Source organism: Gambusia affinis, linkage group LG01, assembly GCF_019740435.1.
Source record: "Gambusia affinis linkage group LG01, SWU_Gaff_1.0, whole genome shotgun sequence".
In the NCBI taxonomy this organism is placed as follows: Eukaryota; Metazoa; Chordata; class Actinopteri; order Cyprinodontiformes; family Poeciliidae; genus Gambusia; species Gambusia affinis.
Genome location: NC_057868.1, coordinates 42,864,992 through 42,877,150, shown reverse-complemented (window position 1 = coordinate 42,877,150; position 12,159 = coordinate 42,864,992). Strand labels below are relative to the sequence as shown.

The 12,159-nt window shown below is 39.0% G+C and overlaps 1 protein-coding gene across 3 annotated transcripts in view; it reads right to left on the bottom strand.

Annotated features, from left to right (window-relative positions):
* The window catches only part of LOC122836154 (kazrin-like), a 157,303-nt gene that overhangs the window by 46,724 nt on the left and 98,420 nt on the right, over positions 1–12,159 (bottom strand). For all 3 annotated transcript variants that reach the window (XM_044125882.1, XM_044125899.1, XM_044125890.1), the window contains one exon: positions 6,334–6,441. In XM_044125882.1, coding sequence (XP_043981817.1) covers positions 6,334–6,441 — 108 coding nt within the window. The remainder of the gene's footprint in view (positions 1–6,333; positions 6,442–12,159) is intronic.

Below are 12,159 nucleotides of genomic sequence, written 5' to 3'. Positions count from 1 at the left end.
GCTTAGAGTATTATCCTTTAAATGAAAATCAATTGAGGCAGCCAATCTCTTTGTAGTCATTTACAGAACACGTCAAAGAAAGAGAGGCGCAGCTTCACATAGCCAACAGTGTGTCAGACTTGCAGCTTTTTTTAGGTGAGTTAAATTAGTGCAAAATAGGCCACCGGGGAAAGATTAGCAATTTGTTAAATGTACGTGCATATACTTTAAATGTGGGCGGCCGAACCTTTAATCAACACAGTCTGGTGTCAATATTTTCCTCTGCTTGTCTTAACTACTGCTTACTACTTCATAAATAACATTCAAGTGCTTGTGTTAATGGATGCTCCACCCTTTTAAATTGGCACTTTGCTTTCTAGTTCACAAAGTGGAACTCAAAGAGAAGAAAGTTGCAGAATAGATATTACAAAAAAAAAAGAATATTCCAAACAGGAAAGGCTTTTATCCTACAGTTCCTCACAAACTTATTTTTATTGGAGGTTTAACTTATAAGCCAACATAAAGTAGTGCATTGCTGTGAAGTAGAACAGAACAGAAATAAATGGATCCAACTTTTTTTTTCCTCATAAAAAATTTTACATTTTGCCATAGTCAACACATTGTAACAGGTTGAAATTCACCTGGGAGAAGGTTTCCCTTTCACAAAACAGACGAAAGTGAAACCATACATCTAAAGTAAAAACTATTTATTTGTGGAATAGAAACGCTACTTTATCTCAACCATCAAAACAAAATGAAAAATAAAAATTCCTCAGTAAACATTTATCGCACACCAAGAGAAAAGTTGTCAGAGCAGAAAGAGAGAAAAATCCCTTTTTTTTATTTTCAAAGCAATTTTCTGAGTAAATGGTGATTTTCTTATTGTTGCAAGTTCTACCAGTCGAAGTCACAAGGAAACCATCTCATGCTTTAAATAATTTTCTCAAAGATCTTAAAGTAGAACTTTATGTGTTTGAATTAGGCATGTTTACAGCGTGTATCTGAGCCATTTCACAAACCAGGCTTTACTGGCTAGTCACAATTTTTGAGAGTATGAAAGAAACACTGGGTTACTTAACATTCCCACCACATCCTCTTAACCCACACTGATTACAGGCCATTGAACAAAGAAAACCCAGCCTAGGTTTGTTTGTGGGCCTGGGACAATGCTCATCTATACTTTGGTTCAGACCAGGAACAGACAACTTAGCTCTTTTCTTGTAAATGCTATGAGAAAAGAGAATTCTCCACACTGTTGTGCAGCTGCAAACTTTCTCCAGAGAACAACGTGAGGATGGATTCTTTAGCGGCAGAAAGAGAGCCGCAAGAGCACATGTTGAAGCCAACACGTCGTTACTATGGAGATGACAAGAATTGAAAGGAACAGTTGAAAAGTGCAGTATTATTTCCAACTAAAATGATCAGTGTTGGGAACTCTACAGATGTTATTTCTCTCATGTTTGAGAGGAAGTATTTTGTATTTTTATGCAAAACATTTAGAGCAGATAGCCATCCATTGTTAGGGGCATTTGTGGGTGGACACAAGCTGCACAGGTCCAGCTCAACAAGAGTTGTATTAGTGAAGAACTTTCACTTTATATGGCTTATTTGCTATTTAGGTTGTCTTGCGTTTGCTTGTTTAGGAGAAGAGTGGGAGTAACAACACTTGTGAAAAATGAAAAGCCCGTGTTTGTGAGGGTTCTCTGTGAAAATACCATTTTAAATAGAACTCCAAAAATGTTTTTCATTCCCCCCTCACTGCAGTTATTTTTAAAGGTTACTTGTCAAATATTTTGATCTACAGGAAACATTTGTCTTATCTAATCCTCCTGCTCTTCCGTATTGTCAACCTGGTGATTATAGCTCGGGATCTTATATAACACCTTGCACAACCAGCTCAGCTCTTTTCAACTTTTTTTTTTTTCTTTTTAGATCTCCCTCTAACCATCACAGTCAGTGCTTTCACCAGACACCAGGTGCTGCTTGGGTCTGAATCCAAGGACCCAGCTCTAACAGCAGATGCCAGCAAAGATTCACTGCCAGTGGGTCTGTTCTTTAAATGGTCATCAGAAGGGCGAGCAGACGGTAATAATACAAGTGACTCATTGCACCAGACCTGCTAGCCTCCTGTCAAGCCTGAATCCAAGGTGGCTTCTAGAAATAGAAGGCACACCTCTGCATCACCTTGCCTCAGTCGTGCACAAATGTGAGTCTGAAATTCCCTCAACGTTTTGGGAATGTTTAGCGATAACTAAAGTTATACAAAATCAAGGAAAAGATCTGATACCAAGTTACCAAGTTATATATTTTTTTAATGTATGATTAAATATACATATATTTTTTCCTGAGAACTACATTTCCTAATTTCAACGTTAGTGCTATAAAACCCTAATATTTTAAGAACTGAAGAACAATACATGGTCATATTTGCTATCCATGTTTATCCGCTTCAGCACCTCTGCTTCAATGCACCAAACAACTTGGAAAACAGAAATCACTCAAAGATCAGCTGTGGGGCGTGCTGTGGGGGCCTTGAGTTCTCAACGCGGCTGTCGTGGGTTCGATTCCCGGACCCGGCGACATTTACCGCATGTCTTCCCCCCTCTCCTTCCCCCTTTCCTGTCAGCCTACTTTCATATAAGGGACACTAGAGCCCACAAAAAGACCCTCTGGAGGAGAGGAAGAAAAAAAAAATCAGCTTTGGAAAATATGTCATTAGTAAGTTTCAAAATTAGACAAATATACAAAGATAACCTGTGTAAAACAAAATGCAGTTTAAATCATACATTTATTTATCGAAAGAAAGAAAAATTCACCACCAACCTCGTCCTATGTGAAAAGTAATCCACCCCATTGTGCAAATGCATTTGCCACATATTTGGAAAGATCAATATTACTGACCACATGTGGTCTGATTTCTGACTGCCACTATCCAGAAATGGAGAAAACATGCAACGATGTTGGACCTTACTAAGAGTGCTTAGCCTTTCAAAATCAACCCAAAAGTGCATCAAAAATTCATTTAGGGGGCCACAAAAGAACTCTGTGCAATATTTGAAGCACCGCAGACCTCATTTACCTCAGATAAGGTCAGTCTTCATATTTAAGAAAAATGCTGGGCAAAAATGACATCCATGGGATTCAGTTACATTTGAGATGTGACATAAACTTAAACAGCCTCTTAAAGCACAAAAGTGTAGGCCATAATTTCTCCACATGGACATAAAAGACTGATAGCTAGTTATCACCTAATAGAGCTATTACTGTGAAAGCTGGCACAGCTAGGCATTAGGTTGAAGAGTTGAGATTTTGATTTTCACATGGGATCAGAACAGCTTGTTCGTATTTATCCCTTAAAATTATCATTTGACAACTGATAAAAAGAAAATCAATCTGTAAGGTCATTCACTCCACCTCAACTAGGACCAGGATCCGTTTCACGCAGAACAGCGGCCTCTAAGCTAAACATCTTGCAGTGAGTTCTAAAACAAATATTATTTTCTGTTGTGTTTCAGTGTTAAGGATTTCGAAGGAGAACGGAAAAGTGATTTTATGCTAACTTCAACTTTGGAGTCATTATCGTTTCCTGAACTATAAATAGTTCAATAAATAGGGTTGCAGTTCCTCAGCACAACCCGCTCCCTCTTCTTCATCACTCCATCTAGTTTCTTCCTACAAAACTGCAGATAAATTGTTCAAATCTTTGCTGAAATTGCTCACAACTTCCTCCACTTCTGTGTACTCAGCCTTAGTCGTGTATATTTTGACTTCCCTTCATTACATCACAAGATGGCGCCAGTGTTGGACCCAATTACCTCAGACAAAAACTGCAACACTCTGCAACGCCGTGGAATTTATAGCAGTATAGCAGCAACATTTATTCTTAAAAGCTTTTATGTACGCAGAATGAAAGTATAGTAGTTCATCTTTTTAAATCATACAAGTTCTTCTATTGTATCAGTGACACTTGGAGGGTTTAGGTTTAAGTGATAGAAACAAGAATAGAAAAAAAAAACAACATATACACATTCATTTGCATTGACACATTCACATTTGCTCCTCTTTTTGCTCACTTATGCATCTCGACTCACCTCTTCCTGCATGATTCTCACTTCGTAATCCGAGCACACACTGCATTCAGGCAATCTTTCACCTTGTCCTCCTTCTCTTCACAGTGGCGTTCATCACTTCTTTTTCTCTCCTACTTCATCCTCTCTATCAACTTCTTTCTCCAAAATCCAGTTGTTGTTTTTTTTCTTTTTCCTTTTTAAACTTTATTTCCAGAAGCACTTTCTGACCTCGTTCCTTTGACCTTCTATTTAAACCGGCAGACATTCCAGCCTCGCCCCACCGCTGACCTTAGAGCCACTTAATGTGCAGAAGCAGCACCTGTCTCCGTAATGATCCACTGCTGGCTGCTTACGTTCGTTTCCGCTCCCCTTCGCCGACTCTCGGTTTTACTGGAGAACAGAGATGAATTTGCTGATAACATCAACCTTAGTTGCCTGTTCTCATTCTGATGAAACTTGTAGTGATATATGGTGGCCTTGGCCACTGCAGGGGTTTTGAGTGCGTATTTGTGATTTTACTGAGTCAGCGCATTTGTGGCACCTTAGGGAACGACTAAGGACCTAATGCACGAACCGCCGCCTGCTGCAGGAGAATGTTTGTATGCACACAAACATGTATTAAAATTCTGCATAAAACTGAGTGGATCCCACTTTTGAATAATAGATGCGGATTTTTGCTAGATGTAAATATATATATATATAAAAGTGAATGTATATATATAAAAAGTGAATATGCAGAACTCGAGGCAATAAGTTTACCTTTAATCCCCCCGTGGTATTTTCAGTAACATCTTTGTTTGCTTTTTTATGAGTAAGAACAGTTTCTGGGCCCTCCTAGGACTGCACCAACAACGAACAGCCAAACAGGTCCTTGAGCAGGATACTAATGAGGACTAGATCCCCACTCGCTGCCTAGGTGACAGTCTAGCCGACAGAGACGCAGGCGACAACGTTTGAGAGACAGTTTTGTGGCCACGCGTAAGCACGCAAGAGCAAAGTGCTTTAGTTCTAAAAAAACTGGACAGATCAAAACAGACCACTAAGAACGCATGAGTGTATTTTGTCGAAATGACGTAAGACCAGTCTGACCACCCAGCCAGATCAAAGTCACACGGATAAATACGGCCTTTAAAGTTTAAGTTGAGCTCCATTAGATGGTTTCTAATTGTGCGAGCTAGAGAACACACACTACTGTAGCAAATTACATGACCTTGAATCAAAATAACATTCTGACGTTCAACTTTTGGAATTAAAGCAAATGTAAAGACGAATGTTAATGAGTAGTTCGCAATAGCTGCAGTTTTAACGTTAACGAAACTTTCCTCATGGGATTCACATGCATTTAAAATACAACATAAGGCACTGACGGTGACTGTGACAATTAAAGGAAGGTGAGACGATGGGAGCCGGATGCCGTCATGCCCCAGACTCATCCAACGCGGTAGAATCAAAGCTCTGTGCAAGGCTAATCCGGCGTTGCAGCTCGAGTGTGTGATGCTGCGATTTACAGATGGTGTGTGTGGGCAGCTAGCAGAGGATTTAAAGCAAAAACACACACGGAGACTACCGCTGTGCAATGTGTATTTGAAGCACATGTTGCCTCACCATTAACATGCTGTGTTTCAAGACAGAACAAGTTACTGGACTTCGTCAGTTGTTGAGTGCAGAACAAATTAGAACAAAAGCGATGCCAACTTTTTTTTTCCTCTGTTAGGGTTTGTATATGCACTGCTGACTTTGACTTTACTTTTTCTCTGCTTCCTCAAAACTGCATTGACTTTGGGAAGCTCACATAGGACAGACATTTGTGAGTACATTTGTGAAAGACCAGAGGCAACAAAGACAGTACCTTGTTTTTCAGGTTTTTATCAGAACTGTTTTGAGAAAAAAGATTTCAAATTTATTCACAGAAAAATCTAGCTGCTAATTTGTGCTGTACTCAAAATTGCATATATTTGCAGTCCAGTAATTTATGCCAACGTGTGCCAGAGAAAATAATAGGTGTGAAGAGGGGATGTAGAAGTCAGTGCTTTTATGAAGATACAAAGAAAAGTCAGGAGCATCTGCTGCACAATCTGCAGTGCAAAAAGCAGCTTTACTTCATCATGTCTCTCTAATTGACCAATACAATTTATCCAGATAAAAACATGCACAATATTGCCACTGGATAGCAATATTATTGGACACATATTGATCAGGTAACCCATTGGTTCTGCAATTCCAGCTGCATGACCTGAACACAAAGAATAGCTCAGACTTATAGTGTATAAGCTTCAGTTTGTACCTTTGTCCAATGAGGCATCAGGAGAGTTGAAGTCCATGAGACTGCTGATTTCAGTCTTGTAGCAGAGGTCCGTGGTTGGGGGTTTCTGCTTTTGTTGAGGCGACGGATCTGTGCAAACGGACACAACACCAATAAGCGTTACTGTGATTTTTGACAAAAGGGGAATTTAGAAGTTCAAATAAAGAGAGGCTGGCATATGAATATGAATGTGAGATTACACAAAGACAAAAACAAAAGTGAGAAGCCAAGTAACACAGATTCTTCATGAATGAAAAAAAATAAATTCTGCAAGGAACAAAAATAAGTGTAGTGTGATTAATACTGCCACCACACCAGTCAACTCCACAAACCTGCCCTCAGTGCTCTCGTAACTCATTATTTCTCTTCACTCTGAATGCCACACAGCTGACCATTCATACCGGCTCTGTAGGGAGAACCTGAACGCCTCGGCCAAAGCAAAATCATGCAAGCTTTTACAAGGCTTAAATAGACACCAGTGTTCTTTAGAACCAGAGCAGGATTTAATTTCTGGCAACATTCAGAGCTTCTTAGTAGCTTTACTGGTTTCCATTAGTGGGATCTACTGAATGCATATTGAATGGATTCCGTCAGATCAGATCACACTAAAGTGCAGCTCAGTCACTTAGACATGCAATCAGCTTTTATAACACGTACAGCTGCCTTTCGTAAAGAATAACCTCTTTATAAGTCAAACTAGGTATAGAATGCAACATTTTGAACAATAAAATAAATAACTAAAATAAAACTGTATTGCCTTCAGTTCAGCCTCTGCCCCTCACTGAGGTTCTCCTGCTCCTTTCCACCATCATTCCACCACCCACCTATTAAAAGGCTTTTACTGGTTGAATTACTTACAGTAATTGAGCACAGATGTGTCTTGGAGCTCAAATTCAAGAGTTCCTTTGCTGTCACTACAACAACATCAGACAGCTCGCTATTTAAATGGGCTCATGGGGCTACAAATATAAGTCTGGCAGTCTGATAAAGTAATTGTAAGCAGAATGAGACATTTTTTTTGTAAATATGTAATTTCTGTAACTGGCCTTTGACCAGCTAAACCCAACTGTCAGGTTGTTGTTGTTTTTTTTCCTTGGATTATGTAAAAATTCACCCTGCATACGTTTCTGCAGGTTTCAGGCTGCTGCAGCTGCCTGCTGGCCTCGTGGAAAATATTTTATCTTCCTTGCATTGAGCCTTTGACAAGCCCTCACAGACGTTTAGAGACTCGAGGGAAAGTTGAAGAGCGTAGTGGAATAAATTCAGAGGAATGGGAAATACACGACGACTGCTGATTAATAAAGGAGAGGAGAAGCTGGTACAGAGGAAAATTAGGTGAATATGCAAAAGAGCTAGCTTAGGCTGGGAATGACATTTTATTTACTGAATTATGCAAACACTGTACACTGATTTAAGACTAAATCGCTGCAACACCTTTATGTCTCTTGTCAAAATTATTTTTTGCCAAACATGCATCCCTGCTTTGTGATTTTTATAAATTCAACAAAACTCTGCATATTTACAGAATAAAAAGGATAAGTGTTGCCGTAAAAAACAGATGTAATATTACACCTTTTCTCCGTATTGCTTCAATCTATTGCATTTAATGAGTATTCCTCAATAATGCCACTATCCCTGACCTTGCAGCAGTGATCTTTTGAAATCCCTTGGGAAGTCAAGTGAGGTTTGACTGTCTCTTTCAGCTCAGCAAACGCAAGTGAGACAAAGGCTCTATGCGAAGCTAATAATACTGAAGAGCTGGACTAGTTCTCTGCAAGAGGCACTGCACCTTGAAGGATATTGATGCTTTCCAAAAACCTTTATTAGTTTGCACTGGATAAATCATGTTTGGGGATGATCTGTTAAAGATTACAGATAAGAGCATAATTTCCTCTGTCTGCGCTCAGCTTATTTCTGTCCGTTCCTCCTCATAAGCCAACGATATTGTTTTCCGTGAAGCCAAAGAATTCTCCAGAACCGCCTCAGTGTCAGTAAGAATTTGCTAGGCAAGGTTAAGCAGTCATGGCAAAATAAATAAAGCAAGTGCACACACGCTCCATCAGTTCTGAAGTTTTAATTTGATAGATAATTTGATCTGTACCAGGACCTACATTTGTTTCAAACTCACCTCAAACAAAAATGAATGTCTCTAAAATATACAAAATGAAAATTATGTAGAAAAAAGAGTTGAACTTCAAGTGTCTTTTTTACTGTGCTGCATAAATAAGAAAATGTACTCTTTGACAAAACCTGAAATGAAAGAATGAAGTTGTTCCTAATCCTTGTTGTTACTGGTCTGTCTCTAAATGTATGTCAGCTACAAACCTGAGCAATTTTTTTTTTACTGTGCATGGTGATCAAAGCTGTTTTGCAGGTTGTGCACAACATTTCGGTTTTCCTTTACAATCTGAGGGACTTTCACCCATCGCAATTTATTACTGGGAAAGAGACACTTCACATCTCTGTCTGACATTTAAAGCAAGTTCATAAAACAGGAGAAACATTTTCTGCACAAAACTGACTAAAACACCCAAACATTTTATGAACACAATTATTAATAAGTCAAAACATGTAATAGGTATCTTCTTATGCTCAGATTTGTAGAATGCATGTTGTTCAAGTATCCTGTTTTTAAATGTCCCAATTCTATTGTTGATAGTTGGGCGTCTTAATTCACTTCACTCTGTTGGAGTAAAACCACCATGAATGCTCTCCTCTAGGAATCTCCCTGTTGTTCCTCTTCTCAGCAGGAGTAAAACACAACAAAGCTGCTCCAAGTTTCCCTTACCTCACCGAGTCTGTGGGGGCAATTTTGGAATGGGCTGCTGTCTTTATTATTAATTCTGACATGATTAAAGAAAAACATCTCTTCCTGCTACAAAACATTCCACAAAGATGAGGGGATTTTTCGTCATCACAATGCACTTACTCGGCTTCATCAGTATTGTTGACCAAATTAAGTTGTGCAAATTACAGATTTTGCATTTAAGAATCAGGAACGCAGAACAGAAAATATCAGTTGTTGTTTATGTCACTGAATAAACAACCGCATTCTCAGTTCCTAAAAAAATAATGTAAAGCTCTCTTTTGATCCACAACAAAAACGACATTTATGATTTTCTCTTTGAAAAAGATCCATCCAACAGGGATTAGCTTGCTTTTGATAGAACACATTAAATCAGCACAAAATTACTGAGAGACTTTATATTATTTAAATCTACCTCGTCTGCGCTGTTTTAAAAATTCTGTTCAAGTGCCTCCTCAGACCGAGTCTAATTCATGCTGATCTCTATGTGATTATAACACAAATTCCCCCATAGTGAAAAGCTCGTAATGTTAAAAGCCCCAGTAGTACAAAGAAAGAGAGGATCAGTTAAGGTGTATTTGAGATTTTACTCCCAATTCTGTCTTGTCCATTCCTGTTCCTCTCCCCTTACAATCTGTCATCTCCTGGGTTCTTGGGCTTCTACCTTCGCCGTTACCTGTCCATTTCTCTGGCACATTTTACGTCGTTCTTCTGTCACCGTTAAATGGGGTTCCCCCCGGCTTGTCTCTCTCCTGAGCCAACTACACTTTATCTGCTGGCGCAGTGCAGGGAAAAGGAGGCGGGAGGAACAAAAGAAGACCGTAAATGAGTCGTGGAAGGTGATTAAGAAATGAATAGACCCTGCTGCCGGAATCGTCGCCACACTGCCCATGAGCCCCGGCGCAGTCTGCAATCTGCAGATAGACACAATGCTCCACTTTTCTTGCGCCTGCCATTCGCCTTTAATTGTACAGACATTCACTGCTCCTCGAGCCTGCCGGACTTCAGATAAAGCTCATGTATTCATGCATTAATCACCGCCAGCCAGGACAGGGCCCTTCCTGAGCGCTTCACCTGCGTCGAGACCCCAATTGAAGGCAGCCTATAAATATCAAGCAGATAAACGAAACTAATGGAGCGGAGAGAAGCCAGTGCTTAACGTTCAGCCACCCACTCTAACCAGTTCCAGATTTCAAGATGCCTCGTTGTCAGTTCACATTATAATGAAAGGCTGCCAAATGTATGAGGCAGTCCATTCAAGGAAGTGTGTAGGCTGGGATGTTATTAGTTGGTGACATGACTCAGGAGACAATGAACTGCCGTTTTCGAGACTTTACTGGGGAGAAGTGGATTTTTGGTGAATGTCATTTTAAAGAAAGGAACATATCACTTCGATATGCCGAGAAGCGATGTTCAGCCTGCTCAGGTTTATGAAAGAGGCCTGAAAGAACAATAGTTTATAGAGTAGCTTTAGCACAGCTTCATTAGCACGCTCTTTGTGAATGGAACTAAAAGTTTTCCAGGAGATACTGGAAAACTTTTGATAGGAATCTCGGTTCCTATCAAAAACTGACAAGTATAAACATACAGAAAAAAGTATTCATTTCAGAGGCTTTTATGTAAGCTTTAGTCACTTCACCACCTCATTGCTGCCTGCACCTATGAAAAGAAATATTATTTAAGTTGAATTAAATTACCAATGATAAGGAAGGGAGCAAAGATCCCAGTGTGATAAAATTATCTGCAGATTAAATGGAAAAAAGCTTGTAGTTTCAGAGAAATAGATGATCACAGCACTGCTTGTAGCAGAAAATGTAGATGTTGTTTTTGTAAAAACAAAAAAACAATTGCACCATGTAAAATTCCAAGATAACCTTCATGTCTGCACATCATATCTGTAAGAATACATCTAGCTTTTGTTGCTGTTTTTTTAACACCAAAATACATATTATATTTAGATTTTAGAGGACAACATTTTTGAAAGGTCTGCTTTCACAGTTTCACCAGAAAAATAATGTGCTTTTTTTCTTCAATATCTGACATGAAATCAGACTACATTTCTTCAAGTTTAGTCTGATACTGACCAATTACATACACTTGGTCAGTCTCAAGGAGAATGGATGAATTGGGTTAAAAGCTTTTGATTTTCTGCCACCAACTTCTGGTTAACTGACAAATTTGAGCAAATTAGAGGTGAATGTATTTTAAGGCCACACCAGGAACACACTGCTTTCTTGTTTAACACTATTGAGAAGTTAAAAGAAATTAGCCAAGATATCAGGAAGGGAATTACAGAGCTGCACGAGTCTGGTTCAGCCCTGGGAACAATTTCCACATGCCTGTAGCTGCTCTATTCATCTGTTCAATCAATTATATGAAAGTGCAATTAACCTACAACATAATATCTACAACTACAAACAACTCTCAAAGCGTATTTAGGTTATGTTCTGGGTAGATTTAGGAAGTGTCATGTAATTCCACAACTTTTATGAGCAGTTTTATGAACCAATTATCTCTCCGAGCCATTGAAAAATGACTGAAGTGCAGTATTTTAAAAAGGGCCTCAGAGGATGTGTTTTTATACTGCAACAATAGCGGAGTACTTTAATGTCACACATTCTTCTTTTCAGGCAGTCCTCCATGCTTTACTATAAAATGTTACATCAAACCAGTGTTTGACATTTCATCTAAAAGCCACTTACTGTACATACCACATGTTTTAAATGGAAAATGGAAATTACTACTTCTGTCACGTTAATGGGCTCCTAAATGAGCCTGTTCTAAAAGGAGAAGTTTGTCCCGTCTATATGTGACTAAATGGACTGAGTTCTGAATGCTTTGACTAAAAATAAATCTGCATTATGTTAATTAGTTTGAGTTGCAGGTCGGCTGCCATGATCTACAATGTTATTCTTTTTTTTTTAGTTTACAGTGATGGGAAAGGTTGTTAGTTTGTTGTTGCCTAAGCTGGTTAAATAAAATTATACATGAGACTTGTGCAT